The 18,498-nt window shown below is 34.5% G+C and overlaps 3 protein-coding genes and 1 long non-coding RNA gene across 4 annotated transcripts; all 4 read left to right on the top strand.

Annotated features, from left to right (window-relative positions):
- The first annotated feature begins 2,926 nt into the window (after positions 1 to 2,926).
- Positions 2,927 to 4,423, top strand: LOC134260137 (uncharacterized). Its single transcript, XM_062742720.1, has 2 exons — positions 2,927 to 3,226; positions 3,766 to 4,423. Exons 1-2 carry the CDS (start codon positions 3,078 to 3,080, stop codon positions 3,986 to 3,988), a joined length of 372 nt encoding a protein of 123 aa, XP_062598704.1. The 5' UTR covers positions 2,927 to 3,077; the 3' UTR covers positions 3,989 to 4,423.
- Positions 4,424 to 7,231: 2,808 nt separating this feature from the next.
- Positions 7,232 to 9,309, top strand: LOC134260138 (polyubiquitin-C). Its single transcript, XM_062742721.1, has 2 exons — positions 7,232 to 7,380; positions 7,812 to 9,309. Exon 2 carries the CDS (start codon positions 7,816 to 7,818, stop codon positions 9,187 to 9,189), a length of 1,374 nt encoding a protein of 457 aa, XP_062598705.1. The 5' UTR covers positions 7,232 to 7,380; positions 7,812 to 7,815; the 3' UTR covers positions 9,190 to 9,309.
- Positions 9,310 to 16,127: 6,818 nt separating this feature from the next.
- LOC134260139 (uncharacterized) lies at positions 16,128 to 16,943 on the top strand. The gene is made up of 3 exons (XM_062742722.1): positions 16,128 to 16,419; positions 16,526 to 16,666; positions 16,803 to 16,943. The coding sequence occupies exons 1-3, from the start codon at positions 16,399 to 16,401 to the stop codon at positions 16,941 to 16,943; spliced, it is 303 nt and encodes a 100-aa protein (XP_062598706.1). The 5' UTR covers positions 16,128 to 16,398.
- A 941-nt stretch (positions 16,944 to 17,884) lies between these two features.
- LOC134260136 (uncharacterized) lies at positions 17,885 to 18,415 on the top strand. The gene is made up of 3 exons (XR_009990479.1): positions 17,885 to 18,048; positions 18,139 to 18,225; positions 18,348 to 18,415. It is a non-coding gene; the product is annotated as an uncharacterized LOC134260136 (long non-coding RNA).
- The last annotated feature ends 83 nt before the right edge of the window (positions 18,416 to 18,498 follow it).

An 18,498-nucleotide genomic window follows, 5' to 3' on the forward strand; every position in this document is an offset into this window, starting at 1 on the left:
TTATTTTCTGAATGACTTTCTCCATTATTTACTGATCGATTTTTGCGTACAAGTATGTGGTAACTGTAACAAAACAAATATACTTGTTTGATTTTTTTTAGTACTGAACATTTAGTGAGATGCTTCTTAATTTCTTTTTATGCCCCGCCATGAATATGGCCGGTGCATATAGTGTTGTCATGTCCGTCTTCCGTCTTTCCGTCCTTTTGTCCTTCCGTCACACTTTGCGTTAAGCTCTGTTCAAAGCTCAGTTTCAAAGAAACTATCCAATATATCTTCATCAAACTTCATATGCTGATGGATATTGATGAGAGATATGCAACTGCATCAACATTTTTTGACCTTGACCTTTCCTTTGACCTTGACCACACTTTTCTTAAATTAGTGTTTTATAGCTCAGTTTTAAACATACCATTCTAGATGGTGTTATCAAACTTCACATGTTGATACATACTGATGAGAGCTATTTAACTGCATCACCATTTCGACCTTGACCTTTCCTTTGACCTTGACCTCTCTTATCTTTAATTAGATGTTTAGCTCAATTTTAAAGATACCATTCTAGATATTTTTATCAAACTTCATATGTTGATAGACATTGATGAGAGATATGCAACTGCATCATTCAACATTTTTGACTTTGACCTTTCCTTTGACCATTGACCTCAATTTTCCTAAATCAGTGCTAAACTTCATATGCTGACACATACTGATGTGTAAGCAATTCAACTGCATCAACCTTTTTTACCTTGATCTTTTATTTGACCTTGACCTCACTTTTATCAAATAGTGTATAAGTCAGTTTTAATTAAAAAAAACCATTCTAGATATTTTCATCAAACTTAATATTGATACATATTGATGAGAGATATGCAACTGCATCAACATTTTTGACCTTGATCTTTCCTTTGACCTTGACCTCAATTTTTTTTAAAAAAAACTGTGTCAATCTTCACATGCTGATACACACTGATGTGTAAGCAATTCAACTGTATTAACATTTTTGACCTTGACCTCACTTTTATCAAATTGTTTTTAAGTCAGTTTTGAAGAAACCATTTATAATATTTTTTCAACTTCCTATGCTGAAAGATACTGATGAGAGCTTTTCAACTGCATCAACAGTTTTTGACCTTGGCATTTCCTTTGACTTTAACCTCATTTTAATAAAATTAGTGTCAAACTTCATATGCTGATACATACTGATGTACGCAATTCAACTGCATCACTATTCAAGATATTCTGATCAAATTTCATACACAAATACAAAGAAAGAGGGCGTATAAGGCGTGGACAATCCCCCGCTCTGAGACAAAATATTTCTCAATTTTCAAAATTCACAGAAAAGTTTTATTTTTCTAAAATCAAGTTCTCAGTAATGTCATCTTCAAATCATTTAATCATTTTATTTTACTGAAGGACTTATTATTTGATAATCTGTATTTCAAAGTTGACAGTTAACCATGTTTAAATGACGGAAACGTAAATGTGAAATCTATTAATTTTCATTTGTCCAGGAAATGGAATCTGAACCCATTCTATATGAAAAAAGAAAAATTCTGAAAAAATGTTCGCTTCAACAAACCCGTTAAAGTTAACTTATTAGTCCATTATCATCATCATGACATCCAAACAGGTGATCTTCTTATAAAGCACTCTTTTGGACACTGACAAACGTCGATAATGCATATTACTTCGTAGCGTAGTGTTTAAAGCAGTCGGTCATAACCAAACGCTGCGCTATGGAGAGAGTTCGAATCATACTTGATGCCTTTTCTTTTTTGTTTTCACATATCTTAAAAACATGAGTGAAAAATAAATTATTAATACAATATTAAAACAATGAAATACAGAATTAAGACCGCAGAACATTAACTGGCAAAATTGGAAATATACAGCTTACGTCATTTCTATCTGTTACAATCAAAACATTCATGAAATGGGCGAATTGTACCCGCCCATTTCATTGTCTATCACTGAATATTTTGATTGTAATAGATAGAAATGACGTAAGCTGTATATTTCCAATTTTGCCAGTTAATGTTCCGCGGTCTTAAATGTGTAAAAGACAATATCATTTTGAAAAATATACCTTTTAAAACTGAGCAATGTCTTTTCTCAGAGCGGGGTATTGTCCTCGCCTTGTACGCATCCATTCTTTTCACGTTGCATTACTAATATACCCTCGGTGGGGCATTCATGTCCTATGGACATATTTCTAGTTTTTCATCTTTTCACACTTATGTCTTGTCGTCATTTTGTTAATGACAAAGATGACGCAAATGTAACGTCCTGGAACCCTTTGATGCTGCAACAGTTCTACGAAAAAATCGTGACATCTTGTGAATGAATAATTTAATTAAAATTGTTGGTATTGAATTTAAAACAGGTAGAAATTATCCAACAGTTAGTGTGTAGATAAGGCTCACAATGACACATATAGAAAGAACTTCCAAAACGATTGTGCTAATGAATATATCAAAACTACCAACATATGCTATCAAATTTCATGGTCTAATTTTTACTTTACTGTTTGGGTGTACAAACAATTTAGAACAATAATCAAAGGGATATTTAAAAAAAAAAAAGCATCGTTTTATAAATGTAAAACCCAGTTGTCTTCTTCATCATAAATATTGTACATTTTATTGCCAAAAATGAAGTAATTTTTCTGTTTTCAGGTTTCCAGTTCTGAAAATATCAGAAGAAAAGTTGAGGAGTATGAATATTCCTACAGAATGGGGCAGTGCAGTTCGGAGAAATTTCTTGAACTTGCACCCTGTCCCCCTCCGGGAAAAACCCACCTAATATGTGATATACCGGCAAATATCACGTGCCAAGAAAGGACGCATATATTACAAAACTGTATAATATATTTATCAGAAGAGGCAATAACCCAAACATTTAAAACGTGCAATCAATCTTTAAAAGTGCAATGTGTAGAATTCGTAAATTTGTGCAGAAATGTTTCAAAGTTCAAATGTGACGTTCTTCAGTTCATTAGATCGTCGACTACCACAGTTTCTCCTCATACTATCACGCCACCTATAGGAATAATCAACGGATCTGACACATCTATGAATAAATCTGACATCGCTGTTAATGGCGGAAGACCGGAAGGTCCAGTTGTCACTGCCGGAAGTAGAAACTGGTGGCCTTTGCTAGCTTTAATAGTGATACCCATTGTAGTTATTTTGGCATGCGTCGTCTACTGCCGTAGAAAAAGGTAATTTTGGTTAAAGAAAGTCTTAATTTGTTTTTTTTCCAGTGTAAATATTTCCCATGCTAATAAAAAAAGAAATAATGAAGCTTATTTTAAGCACAATAATTCAGAAAGATTTCCTTTTAACTCATAAATAAAATAAAGATCTTTTAAATTAAACATATTACAAAAAAATGCTATTTATATTTTCATTGCAACTGTAGAAAATTGTAGCAGTCATTTTACTTTTAAACCGCTGGACTGGAAACATTACGTATTTAACAAAACGTATGTAATGTGTCTAAAGGGAAAAAGTCGGTAATATATCGCCAAAGTACCATGTAAATGTTTTCTTTAGATATAATTATTGATTAGGAAGTCACTCGTGTGAGTTAGTTTGTGGTAAGGATAAAGGATATCCTTCATTCAGAACAACAACAATTAAGACTTACGTGAGCATTGTGGCCCATGAGCATCTTCTGACGTCATATCTTATAACATAAGTTGATGAATCTTGCCTCAGTACTTACTGTCAAATGTTTTTTATTCTTCTATCTGTGTAGATACCAGAAAGGTGCCCCTGTCCAATATCAAGAGGTGGAGACAAAAACACCGGAAGTAAAGAGTTTAAAAAACAACAGGATAAAGAAGAGAGACTCTTTTATCGGCCAAGGAGACAAGTTTGAAAAGGTTCCATATATTGATGCAATTATCGATGAAACAGACGATGGTAGCGATATAACTACTAAAGACGACCAAGAAATCATCGAAATGCATGACAACTAACGTCTCAAAACGTGCATTAAAGTATTATTTACATTTCATTTTATTTTCACAATAGATTTTTTACAAGTAATGGCATTCTAGGCAGCAAAGAATTTTTTTGTTTAAACTTGTGATGTAGTTTGGAGGAAAGGTTGGGTGCTTTACGTTAAAAAAACCAGACAAAAATACGCAGCAATTTTTATTTTTTAAAATATTTTTTTAGTTCTAAACTGACGGTGTCACTGTCAAATGCCAAAAGCATTTTGCTTGACATGTTTGTGATTTTAATACTATATTAAAATACGCAAGGATATATGAAAGTTAAAACATATTGTACGAGGGTCATTCAAAAAATACGTAGACAATGTTCCTCATCGTCATATTATTATTACAAGATTATAGATCAACACATTTTCGTAAATAAAAACATTTATCTTGTCGATGTGTGAAGTTTCACTCCATTTGATTATTGAACTCATGCTAGCCAATTTTTAAAGCAACATGTCTTGTTACCACGGAGCACAGTTAACCAACATTGTAACGTCAAAACAACGTCGAGAAAGTTTCTCAAATTTAGTCTGCTTTTTAATTTTATACACAGTTTGTAGTGTCTTCTCGATTCATAAAAACATATGTATCCATAACACTAAACACCTACTTTGCTAACAATTGTGCAAATTAATAGCTTGAACTAGATTATCATTGTTTTCAAATCCTTACGCCTACCGCGGAACTCTATTACTTCCGCAGCAGTGAAGCGCACGTCACGTTTAATGACGTTCCTAACTCTTTTGAGAAGATTTTCAACTATAACCTGTTTCTTTGCAGACCATCCATCGTTTGATTTAAACTTGCTACCACTTGAAAATTGTATTTTCCATTTTATACAAATACACTGTTTATTTTTCATAAATTTCTTGGTTCATACAGATTTTCTTAAGTTTGTTAAAGAAGTTTTCCGAATGGAAAACAACTGTTTATTGTTACTCGCTGCTCCATGACGTCCTCCAACGTCATGTTTTTTTGCCTTTTTTTAATCAAGTCCATGTGTATTTAGAAACTGATATCTTTTAAACGGAACGATATATTAGACTACCCGATAGCATCTTAAGTATTACAGCAAGACTGAATTTAAACATGTAAATTTTATTTTGTTTCAGCTCCATTTATTCGAGTTCTGGCTATAGATACTGTAAAGTGAAAATTAGTAAATTACTCAATTTTGACATTGCCCCGTGATCCCATTTTTGCTGTTCTAAATTCTTGATAATTTGTATAAATAGGAAGATATATTCCAATTTTTTAACTGAAATTATTCGAATTTGTTGTTAAAATATGTATACCAAACTTGGATATAATATGACGTTAAATAACAAAGTTAGGTCAAAAGTCTACGAATTTTTTGAATGACCCTCGTATAGAGTACTTTTTTTCAGAATAAAAGAGATGTCAATGTTTTTGTATTTTTTTTTTCTTTTTATTTTTTAAAAGTTTTGAAAAATCAGATCACTATGTAAATATTGAAAATAATACCAGCTTTCTTTTCCTCTCCTTTCCGGCTTTTGTCTTTTGCACTTATTATAGATTATTTCATTAACTCTTCGAGGCTATATAGATGAATTTTTTTTCTCTCCGACCTTTTATATATGTATGTAAATATTATTGAATTAAAATATTTCTTCCTTTGATAAATTAAAAGTTAAAAAATTATCAAGTTTGATTTGTTTATAGCAATATATTTCAATTGGTAAATACTAAACTGCATGTAATACATTCACAAACACATTTGCTTGTTTACAAACACTAAAGAATTTCGCTGAGCTACATGACCTATATCGAAGCTATATATTTGTATTAAAATATTGTATTATCCCCAACAAAATTCAATTTTTTGCCTAAATGTGTTGAATATTCTGTGATGAAGAAGGAAAAGTATATCTCGGATCGAGATCATCGCTAGCAGTTTTAATGTTATTATTGATTTTTTTTAATTAGATAATGAAAGATCAGGAACATTATAGCACCTGACCTCCTCCGTCAGTTTTTTTTTTATCAAACTGTATATAAATATATAAAATTTTAAAATAAACCTAGACTTCTGTTTGTTCTTTTATTTACGTCAAAGATTCTGTTTCTTCAGTCAGGGGTAACCCAAAAAGGCCAAAACTGAACAGAGTAAAAGATTGTCAGAGGGGGCGCAACCCCAATTCAAAACTGATTTACTATCATTAAAATTAATGTGAATTGGTCCAAATGTACAGTATATTTTATTGGCAAAAGTATTTGGACACCCCCCCCCACCACCACCACTTCCAAAACCCGCCCCCTGACGGGTTTCTGTGGGGCTTTACACAATCCTATATTTGCTTTTATTTCATAATAAATAAAAACTTTTTCTACAGAAATCAGCCTAATATTATACTCATGGATTCATATACATGTATTCAAATAGTTAACCTGAATATATGTAATCTTTACAAAGAGGAGTAAGAGTGCTTATGGGGAAAATTATTAGAAGACAACACGAAGTCACGTATCTGATCACCAAAGAAAACTATAATTTGGGAATTCATTATTTATGCCTATGGCATTTTTATTCAAAAGCAGTCAAAATATATTATCAAATTTTTGTTTGTGTTATATGTACATGTATCCTTAATGTAGGTCAATTAATTTAATTAAGGTTATTAACAGAATATATGTCCTCGAAAATCTTGAAAAAGGAAAAAAAAATCTCTAACTGTCGGGGGGGGGGGGATAATTTTCATTGATCATCTTGAAGGTGAATAATATGTCTTTACCGGATATAAAAGAAAGAAAAACCTCTGACCCCATGAAAAAAATGCGAGTCTCCCTAGCCCTCAAAATGATACTATACGTATTTCACTCAGTTATTATTCAACAGTGATAAATATACATTAGGTCTATATTTAGTTAACATTCGTTTTCACAATGGAGGCTATATTAAAAGACCACGCAATGTACTGTTCTTGTACTGTTCTACATAATGCTGACTCAAACCTTCTTTGTGTTTTTTGTATTGAGATTTATCCGTGCGTAAAAGGACATTTTTAATTAAAATTCATATACATTACATGTTTTGGGAAAAAAAACTGTAAACAATATGCATTCTTATGTTATTTATTCATTTTTAGAAATACTTCGCACCTTTACATGACAACAGTCATCACATATATTTCTGATGTCATAACAGAACAACACGTGTTAATTTATTTTAAGGCATGACAGGTCATGTGCTAGAACATTCTAAACCAATAATACAACGAATTGAGATCACATGATCATACCGTATAAATACCGGATGCCCGGATGCCAGACAGAACGTAACGAAGGAAGATTTAGTGAGAAGACGCCTTGTTATTTTATTGCGCACATTTTAACTAACAACAAAGGTAAGGAAAAGTTTTAAGTCTGGTAAATTCCTTATAAAATGTTTGGTATCATTTAAAAAGTTTTTCTTGTCCATTTTGATTGTAAAGAATATTGTGAAAGTAAACAATTTCCTGATTTTCATTCATAGTCGCCATCTTGGAAACAAAGGAGTTGACACTTTTATAAGTATCGTGAACACAGTTTTATCATTTTCAGAGAAATTTTAACTAAATTTATTTGAAATCTTTTAATTTTATTGATTTGTGAATGACTACGTGGACCTTGTTATTAATTTTTAAGGATAGAAAAGGGGCTAAATGGCTTGGGTCTATGTGAAAAACGTAGAAAATAGAATTTTCTTTAAAAAAAATTTATGAACGCTAAAAAAAGTAAACCTTTGTTGACCTTTTATTATCTATAGCGTTTAAATAGTGATTTATTACATTTTCAGAACAATGCAGATCTTTGTGAAAACCCTGACTGGAAAAACCATAACACTTGAGGTCGAGCCATCTGACACTATTGAAAATGTCAAGGCCAAAATTCAGGACAAAGAGGGAATTCCCCCAGACCAGCAGAGATTGATCTTCGCTGGGAAGCAGTTAGAAGATGGTCGCACACTGTCCGACTACAATATCCAGAAGGAATCCACACTTCACTTGGTTCTGCGTTTGAGAGGAGGAATGCAGATCTTCGTCAAGACCCTCACAGGAAAAACCATTACTCTTGAGGTGGAACCATCCGACACAATTGAAAATGTCAAAGCTAAAATCCAGGATAAGGAGGGAATTCCCCCAGACCAACAGAGATTGATCTTTGCCGGTAAACAGTTGGAAGATGGCCGTACACTCTCTGACTACAATATTCAGAAGGAATCCACACTCCACTTGGTTCTGCGTTTAAGAGGAGGAATGCAAATTTTCGTCAAGACCCTCACAGGAAAAACCATTACATTGGAAGTAGAACCCTCTGACACTATTGAAAATGTCAAAGCCAAAATTCAGGACAAAGAAGGAATTCCCCCAGACCAACAGAGATTGATCTTCGCAGGAAAACAGCTGGAAGATGGCCGCACACTTTCTGACTACAATATCCAGAAAGAATCAACTCTCCATCTAGTACTTCGTCTTAGAGGAGGAATGCAAATCTTCGTCAAGACTCTAACTGGGAAAACCATTACATTGGAAGTAGAACCCTCTGACACTATTGAAAATGTGAAGGCCAAAATTCAGGACAAAGAAGGAATTCCCCCAGACCAGCAGAGATTGATCTTTGCTGGAAAACAGCTGGAAGATGGCCGCACACTTTCCGACTACAATATCCAGAAAGAATCGACTCTCCATCTAGTACTTCGTCTTAGAGGAGGAATGCAGATCTTTGTCAAGACTCTCACAGGAAAAACCATTACACTAGAGGTGGAACCCTCTGACACTATCGAGAATGTCAAAGCTAAAATCCAAGACAAAGAAGGAATTCCCCCAGACCAACAGAGATTGATCTTTGCCGGAAAACAGCTGGAAGATGGCCGTACACTCTCTGACTACAATATTCAGAAGGAATCCACACTTCACTTGGTTCTGCGTTTAAGAGGAGGAATGCAAATCTTTGTCAAGACTCTAACTGGGAAAACCATTACATTAGAAGTAGAACCCTCTGACACTATTGAAAATGTCAAGGCCAAAATTCAGGACAAAGAAGGAATCCCCCCAGACCAACAGAGATTGATCTTTGCCGGTAAACAGCTGGAAGATGGCCGCACGCTGTCCGATTACAATATCCAGAAGGAATCCACACTTCACTTGGTTCTGCGTCTGAGAGGAGGATTTTGAACTTGGAGTATTTTAACTTGTAACATATTAAGTAATATTTATAAAAAGACTTGAGAAATGTTTTTATCAATGTTTAATGCCATCTGAAAATTATGCCTATTAAAAGTTTACAACATAAAACTGTGTTTTCATTAGAGGTGCATGTAAAAAATGGGTTTAAAATAAGATTATAGGGAAAAAAACATAAATTTGCAAAATTATATTAATATGATTTCAAATTAATGACTGATAAATAAGAGGTATTCAGAAGAGGAACAAGCAAATTTTCAAAGAATTGTGGTCCCCCTTCTTTTGGTATCTTTTCGGTGAGATGTCATTTTTATCTCAACTGAGCTGAAGGCTCAAGTGAGCTTTTCTGATCACATTTTGTCTGACATCCTTCTGTCTGTCTAGCTGTCCGTCTGTTAACTTTTCACATTTTCGACTTCTTCTAAAGAACATTAGGTGAATTTCAACCAAACTTGCCACAAAACATCCTTGGGTGAAGGGGATTCCAGTTCGTTCAAATGAAGGGCCAGGCATTCATTCAAGGAGAGATGATTGGGAATTTGGAAAAAATGTGGTGGAATGAGGCCATTCCAAGCTTGCTCTATCAGACTATGTTTAGCATCCGGGTGCGCCTTGGTTTTTGACATCCCATATAAGAAAAAACACACAACATAGGAGTCCTGAAATTGATTAATTTAGTCGAAATTTTTGAATTTTGTCAATTTCTCCAAATAATTCTGTACAGTAAGTTATATTGGGTTATTTTAAGCATTTAATCCCTTGTTAGCTCTACTGGTCAGAGACCAGAAGAGCTTATGCGATAGTAATGCGTCCGTCGTCCGTCCGTCTGTCTAGCTGTCTGTCTGTCCGTCTGTAAACAATTTTTCAAAACGCTACTCCTCCTACAGTTTTGGTCTGATTTCAATGTAACTTGGCACACAAGTAGACTACAGTAGGATACATAGTTCTGTGTATCGGTTTTTGATTTCGATGAACGGTGTTGCCATGGTTACTAAAAATAAAATTTTTTGTGAAAATCATTCAAAATGCTACTTCTCCTACAGTTTAAATCTGATTTCAATATAATTTGGCACATAAGTAGACTACACTAAGATACATAATTCTGTGTATCGGTTTTTGATTTCGATGAACGGTGTTGCCGTGGTTACTAAAATTAGAAATTTTTTGAAATACATTCAAAATACAACTCCTCCTAATACAGTTTTGGTCTGATTTCAATATAACTTGGCACACAAGTAGACTACACTAAGATACATAATTCTGTGTATCGGTTTTTGATTTCGATGAACGGTGTTGCCATGGTTACTAAAAATAGAAATTTTTTGAAATACATTCAAAATACAAGTCCTCCTACAGTTTTGGTCTGATTTCAATATAACTTGGCACACAAGTAGACTACACTAAGATACATGATTCTATGTATCGGTTTTTGATTTCGATGAACGGTGTTGCCATGGTTACTAAAAATAGAAATTCTTTTAAAAACATTCAAAATGCTACTTCTCCTACAGTTTTAGTTTGATTTCAATATAACTTGGCACACAAGTAGACTACACTAAGATACATGATTCTGTATACATGTATTGGTATTTGATTTCGATGAACAGTGTTGCCATGGTTACTAAAAATAGAAATTTTTGTGAAAATCATTCAAAATGCTACTTCTCCTACAGTTTGAGTCTGATTTCAATATTACTTGGCAAACAAGTAGACTACACTAAGATACATAATTCTGTATATTGGTTTTTGATTTCGATGAATGGTGTTTCCGTGGTAACTAAAAATGGAAATTTTTTGAAATACATTCAAAATCCTACAGTTTTGGTCTGATTTTAATATAACTTGGCACACAAGCAGACTACACTGAGATACATAATTATCAGTTTTGTGTTTTTGATTTTGATGATTTATGTTGCCATAGTAATTTAAATTGAAAATTCTGTAAAATTTTATTTAAAGCTACTCCTACAGTTGTAGTCCTTTTGCAATCTTGCCTCAAAAAGAGATTTAATCAAGGATCATTATTCTATATATTGCTTTTGTAAAGTTTTAAGTCTTAACTGCTACTTTACTCTTTCTTTATTATAAGTACAAACCAGTAGAGCTACAGTCTCGACAGAGACTTCTGGTTTTTGCTTAAGAATAAATATTTCTTTTATTATTTAAAGCAGTTTAGTTAGATCAAATCATTTGAAGGGCATCATTTTTATGACTTTTTAAGCCTGTGTTTTATGTTTTGGTTTGTGTGTGTGTGTTTTGCGAATAGGTAGGTAGGTTTTTGAAAGATGGGTGGACGCTAAACAGAAAAAAAACTTCGAATGGCCTGATTTAAAAAAAATCTTCTCAAGAACCACTGTACTAGGAAAGATGAAACTTATGGGGAAACATCCTCAGGTAGTGTAGATTCAAGTTTGTTCAAATCATGACCCCTGGGGGTAGGGCGGGGCCAAAAAAGCCGACCAAAGTTTTACATAGAAATATATAGGAAAATTCTTTAAAAATCATCTTCTCAAGAATAGAAAAGCTATAATTGATCATATTTATATGGAAGCATCCTCAGATAGTGTAGATTCAAGTTTGTTCAAATCATGACCCTCGGGGTCAGGGCGGGACCACAATAGCCGACAACAAATTTACATAGAAATATGTAGGAAAATTCTGTAAAGATCTTCATCTCAATAATAGCTATAGCAAAGGTATAATTGATCATATTTATATGGAAGCATTCTCAAGTAGTGAAGATTCAAGTTTGTTCAAATCATGACCCCCCGTGGGTAGGGCGGGGTCAAAATGGCCGAAGTTTTACAAACTGATAGAAATATATAAGAAATTCTTTAAAAGTCTAGCTTCTTCTTAAGAATAGCAAAGCCATAATTCATCATATTTATATGGAAGCATCCTCAGGTCCTGTAGATTCAAGTTTGTTCCAATCATGACCTCCGGGGGTAGGGCGGGGTCAAAATGGCCGATCAAAGTTTTACATAGAAATATATAGGAAAACCTTTTAAAAATCTTCTTCTCAAGAATTGCAAAGCCATAATTGCTCATATTATAATATGGAAGCATCCTCAGGTTGTGTAGATTCAACTTTGTTCAAATCATGACCCCGGGGGTAGGGCGGGGCCACAATGGCGGATCAAAGTTTTACATAGATATATATACATGTAGGAAAATTCTTTAAAAATCATCTTCTCAAGAATAGCAAAACCATGATGGTCATGGGACTACTTTTGGATTTAAACTTTTCAATAATAAACCAATTTCTACTTTTTCCTAGCCACAATGCTCAGGTGAGCGATGTGGCCCATGGGCCTCTTGTTAGAACATTGTGTCAAATATGAAGCCATACATTATTAGCTCACCTGAGCCGAAGGCTCAAGTGAGCTTTTCTGATCAAAATTTGTCCGTTGTCTGTCGTCGTTGTCGTTGTTGTCGTTGTTGTCGTCGTAAACTTTTCACATTTTTATCTTCTTCTCGAGAACCACTGGGCCAATTTCAACCAAACTTGGCACAAAGTATCCTTGGGTGAAGGGGATTCAAGTTTGTTCAAATGAAGGGCCACGCCCTTTTCCAAGGGGAGATAATCATGAATTTGTTAAAAATTAATGGCATTTTTAAAAAATCTTCTTCTCCAGAACCGCTGGACCAGGAAAGATGAAACTCATGTGGAAGCATCCTCAGGTAGTGTAGATTCAAGTTTGTTCAAATCATGACCCCCGGGGCAAGGGTGGGGCCAAAATGGCCGACCCAAGTTTTACATAGGAATATATAGGAAAAATCTTTAAAAATCTTCTTCTCCAGAACCACTGGGCTAGGAAAGATGAAACTCAAGTGGAAGCATCCTCAGGTAGTGTAGATTCAAGTTTGTACAAATCATGACCCCCGGGGCAAGGGTGGGGCCAAAATGGCCGACCCAAGTTTTACATAGGAATATATAGGAAAAATCTTTAAAAATCTTCTTCTCCAGAACCACTGGGCCAGGAAAGATGAAACTCAAGTGGAAGCATCCTCAGGCAGTGTAGATTCAAGTTTGTCCAAATCATAACCCCTGGGGCAAGGATGGGGCCAAAATGGCCGACCCAAGTTTTACATAGGAATATATAAGAAAAATCTTTAAAAATCTTCTTCTCAAGAACCACTAGGACAGGAAAGATGAAACTCATGTGAAATCATCCTCAGGTAGTGTAGATTCAAGTTTGTTCAAATCATGTCCCCTGGGGCAAGGGTGGGGCCAAAATGGCCGACCCAAGTTTTTCATAGGAATATATAAGAAAAATCTTTAAAAATCTTCTCCTCCAGGACTACTGGGCCAGGAAAGATGAAACTCATGTGGAAGCATCCTCAGGTGGTGTAGATTCAAGTTTGTTCAAATCATGACCCCCGGGGCAAGGATGGGGCCAAAATGGCCAGCCCTAGTTTTACATAGGAATATATAAGAAAAATCTTTAAAAATCCTTCTCAATTACCACTGGGCCAGGAAAGATGAAACTCAAGTGGAATCATCCTCAGGTAGTGTAGATTCAAGTTTTTTCAAATCATGACCCCCGGCCCTGGGGATAGGGTGGGGCCAAAATGGCCGACCCAAGTTTTTACATAGAGATATATAGGGAAACCTTTTAAAATCTTCTTTTCAAGTACTTCAAAGCTATGATTAGTGATACCCGGGGTATTTTTATGGAATCATCCTCAGGTAGTGTAGATTCTAGTTTGTTCAAATGATGAACGCCTGGAAGGGGGGGGAGTAAATTCAAGCCCGATGTGCTCAGGTGAGCGCTGTCGCCCCTGGGCCTCTTGTTTAAAGATTATTTATGCGCCCGGATTGATAAATCCGGAGCGTGTATTGTTTTTGTCCTGTCTGTCTGTTTGTTTGTTTGTTTGTCTGCAAACTTTAACCTTCGCCATAACTTTTGAACCATGAAAGATAGAGACTTCATATTTGGTATGCACACTCCACTAATTAAGCTCTTTAAAATGACACCAAGTCATTGACCTTGTGACCTTGACTGTGACCTATTGCTAAAAATAGCTTTTTATCTTCAAACTTTAACCTTCGTCATAACTTTTGAACCATGAAAGATAGAGACTTCGTATTTGGTATGCATCCTCCACTAATTAAATTCTTTGATACGACACCAGGGCCAGTGACCTTGTGACCTTGACTGTGACCTGTATGCTTAAAATAATTAAACACTGAAGCCCCTGCATATATGACAACATAGCTAAGATTAATTTTTCCTAAATGCAAATTAAATACATTGGTACTCAAAGTAGCGTCTTCTCACAAGAAATTCGATTGTGAAATATGAAAGCCCTAGCACCATCTGTTCAAAAGTTATGACCAAGGATAAGTTTTTGAAGGGTACATGTACGTCAAATTTAAAGGTCGAAGATGTTGGTTTCTTAAGAAAGGTCTTGTCACAAGTATTACATATGTGAAGTATGAAAGCCCTAACCCTAACGTTTGTTTATTAAAAGAAGGTCAAACTTCAAGGTTTTATGACAGGTGCTAAGGCTTTCAAACTTCATATATGTAATACTTGTGAGAACTTTTATCGGATACCAAGAACTTTGACCCTTTGACATAGAACGGTTAAGGCTAGGGCATTCAGACTTCACATATGTAATACTTATTACAAGACCTTTCTTAAGAAACCAGCAACTTTGACCTTGGAGTTTGACATACCTTTCAAACATTTATCCTTGGCCATAACTTTTGAACAGGTGGTGCTAGGGCTTTCATATTTCACAATCATATTTCTCGTGAGAAAACCCTACTTTGGGTACCAATATATATAATTTGCATTTAAGAAAAGATTAATCTTGGCTATATGTTGCTATACGGGGTCATCAGTGTTTCACAAACACATTTTATTCCTAAAACTTTTGATTGAGAGGAGATAATGCTGTCATATTTGACATGTGCATTTACCAGCGGGACAAGCTATTTCCGAGCATGCTATGATTTCGGATCCTTTCATCTTGACCTTCAAGATTTACCTTATTTTTTAAACAAGACGTCTTTGTGTACATCTGTGAAATATGAAAGACAGAGCCCCCCATTCAATAGTTATGGGTTAGGTTAAGGTTGACAACAGACAGACAGAGTGACAAACAGACAGGACGAAAACAATACACCCCTGGGAATTTTCGATTGAGGCATGATCTGGGGGCATAAAAATCTGCGTTTTTACCGTTTCGACATTTTTCAGCTAGCCATATTGTATTTTCGATGTAATTACTTACACCTGGCCTGAACAGGGTGTAGATGTTGTACACCTAAAGTCACAGGCACCTGACGTTACTTATTTTTCTTTTAATAAAAATATATACCCTTACCTTATAATAAAGGTAAGGGTATATATTTTTATTAGAAGAAAAATAAGTAACGTCAGGTGCCTGTGTCTAAAGTGTATACTTTTGCACTCGATTATGGAAAACTGTACACCGGGTGTAAATTTAGTGTATACATATGAAGAGCGCACAAACATTTTTTCGACATATTAAAAAGTAAAATGGAAAAAGTAGCCGCAATATTAATAAGACACGGAAAGCGTTTATATTAAATATAATGGGGACTATTTGGGGGAGGGTAAACCAGGGTAATATTTACTTTGAGATATACAGTAATTTTGCATAAATTAAGCTTATTTTCGGGGGTCAAAATTGAGTAACATCAGTTACAAAATACATGTGTAGCGTTAAACAGCATGTTTAGTGTTTAATGGTTTTTGATGGATTTACTTTCCCAACATTAGCTCAGTGTTATAAACATTTATTTTTCTTTTTAAACAAATTATATCCCAGACCCTAATCTATAACAACATATAAACTAACATCACTAGAAAAAAGGCAGCTGCCAGTGTGTTAATCATAACTATAATCATACGTTACTTAGATCTATATCTAAAAAAAAGTGCATCCATTTGTTCATATAAAGTAATATTTTGTTTTAAAAAGTTGAACACAAAGCTGGTTCCATTCCCTTGCATTTCAGCATTGCTTCACTCACAGTTTCTTGGATGGTTCTCACCTCGCACATTGAATGGAGCGCATTCGGCAAATGGAGCTTTGCGGAATCAGCCGAGGATTGCCGATTGGCATTAGACGTCATAATGAAATACGTCACAATCACGGTGGCGTCTTTGTATTGTGACGTCACAATAACTTATACCTTCACAACGGAGGCAAAACATTGAAGTCATGAGCAGTGAAACCATTATGGTAATCTAGAAATTTTGGTTATTTCATTAGCACTTGATTTAAATTATGTCTACAATTAACAATTACATGTTAATTATTGAATTGCTTATTTTCTCCTGATTCACAGGAACCTAAGTACAAGAAGAGTAAGGAATATTTTGGAAGTTTGGGAGATTCAGAAAGTGATTGGGTAGACAATACCATGTCAGAATTCAAAGACGGTACAGAATACCTAGAATGGTTGGAGCGACAGCTTCCATACCTAGAGGTATAGGAAAATAAAATGTATACTTCATTGTGCCTATATAAAACGAACCTTAAATGTTACATTTTAAAATGACTGAGTGATGTTGATGCGTTTTAATTTTGAAATTGTAATTATATATAAAATGTCGTTTTTAAAGGAATTTGAAGCCAGTGATGCAGTTCATTACTACTTTTTTCGGAGCTGGAGCAAACATACATTATACTTTCCCGAGATGGAACCTTTAATTGCAAGTTTTTTCTCATCATTTTACAATTTATTAGATGCCTATATTTCTTAATACAAACCATAGATCTAGTGAACAAATCTACACTAACACCATAGAAAAATATATCATATACTGACACGCAAAAGAAACGCAACACCCTACTTTAGGGGGAAATAATTTTGTAAAGTAAAGAATTTTGTATCTTAAAATTATGAATATCTTCAATTTGGTAAACATCGGTAATTCTACGATTGAACGATTTCCATACCATAACCGGAAGTGAAGTTTGAGTCTGCTTCACCGAAATCAAAAATTGCATGTTTAGCAAAATATTTGGCAATACTATAGAGTTTTAAGGGTTTTTTACTGTTCATCATAAGTAATGCAGCAATATTTCAAAAAATAAACTCTCCTTTCTTTTCCCGTAACGATGCTAGGGCTACTTGAAAATGGCTAATGTACGCATTTCCATTGCTCTAGCTGAAAAATTTCAATGTTAAGGTGATGGAGAGTTGCAGATGCAAAATTTCACTACATTACGCCTGAAATGGGTCTTACGTATCATATGCATTAAGGAAAGGCCTTGTACCGGAAGTCCAAGGGTGGCTACACTGCTCTAAGTTAGAGAAAAATCGACCTAATCATCTGAAAAACGGGCATTTAAAATTGCCAAAGAATAATTCCTTCGCTCAGATCTCGATAGTTATGAACCTACTGTATCGTAGAAATTAAGCTGCAATTGTTGTTTAGGGCAGTCTTGCACGTTTTACTTGAATGGCTGGGAGGGGGGTGTTTTAACAGTCATATTTTACGTAGTAAAGTAAACAAATAGATATTTAACATTTTTATCAAATATCTGATGTTCTGAAAAGTGAGTTTAATCTTACTTTATTCGCCTATGAAAATCATAAGATAAAAAAATCAAAAATCTGTAGGTAACTGCTTGTTTGCGTTTCTTTTGCGTGTCAGTATATTTTTAGGCATAATAAAAACAAATCTCTCGTTTATTTTAAAGGAAAAAGAAATTGATGGGGAAGATTGTGAAAGTTTGACAGATGACTATGCTGATGGAGCAGTGAAGAAAACTGAAAAGGTGTGGGAAAATGGAACAAAGCCAGAATTCAAAGATGGGAAGCAACTCGTGGAATGGCTCGAAAGAAAATTGCCATATCTGGAGGTACTTAAATTTACAAAAAAAAAAACCCACATATATAAGGTGACATTATGATTAATCATGGCCACATTTTTACTTGTATTTTATTTTCAGCCATTTGCTCCCGAAGACGCTGTGCATTATTATTTCAACAGACAGTGGAGTCGACAAAAATCTGAACTTAAACTAGAAGTATTAGTTGTAAGTGTATATACATATCTGGGTTTTTTTTAGCTTCTCTTGAATATTAGAATAAATTTTGAGATTTACTTCAAGAAGTTTAATGTTCGTGTAATTACACAATTTTGTCGTTTTTATTCAAGGAAGGAGACAGTGAGAACGAGAATGAAACTACTGACCACTGCAATCATGGAGATGACAAAAGCTTGGAAGTGAGTCCGCATACGTGTATATACTAGTATTTGAATTTCGTTTTTTCTATAATTTATGAATTAACAATGTATATAAAAATCA

The sequence above is a fragment of the Saccostrea cucullata genome, unplaced genomic scaffold, assembly GCF_032062105.1.
Source record: "Saccostrea cucullata isolate Sc308-1 unplaced genomic scaffold, CSIRO_AGI_Scuc_v1 ctg20341, whole genome shotgun sequence".
In the NCBI taxonomy this organism is placed as follows: Eukaryota; Metazoa; Mollusca; class Bivalvia; order Ostreida; family Ostreidae; genus Saccostrea; species Saccostrea cuccullata.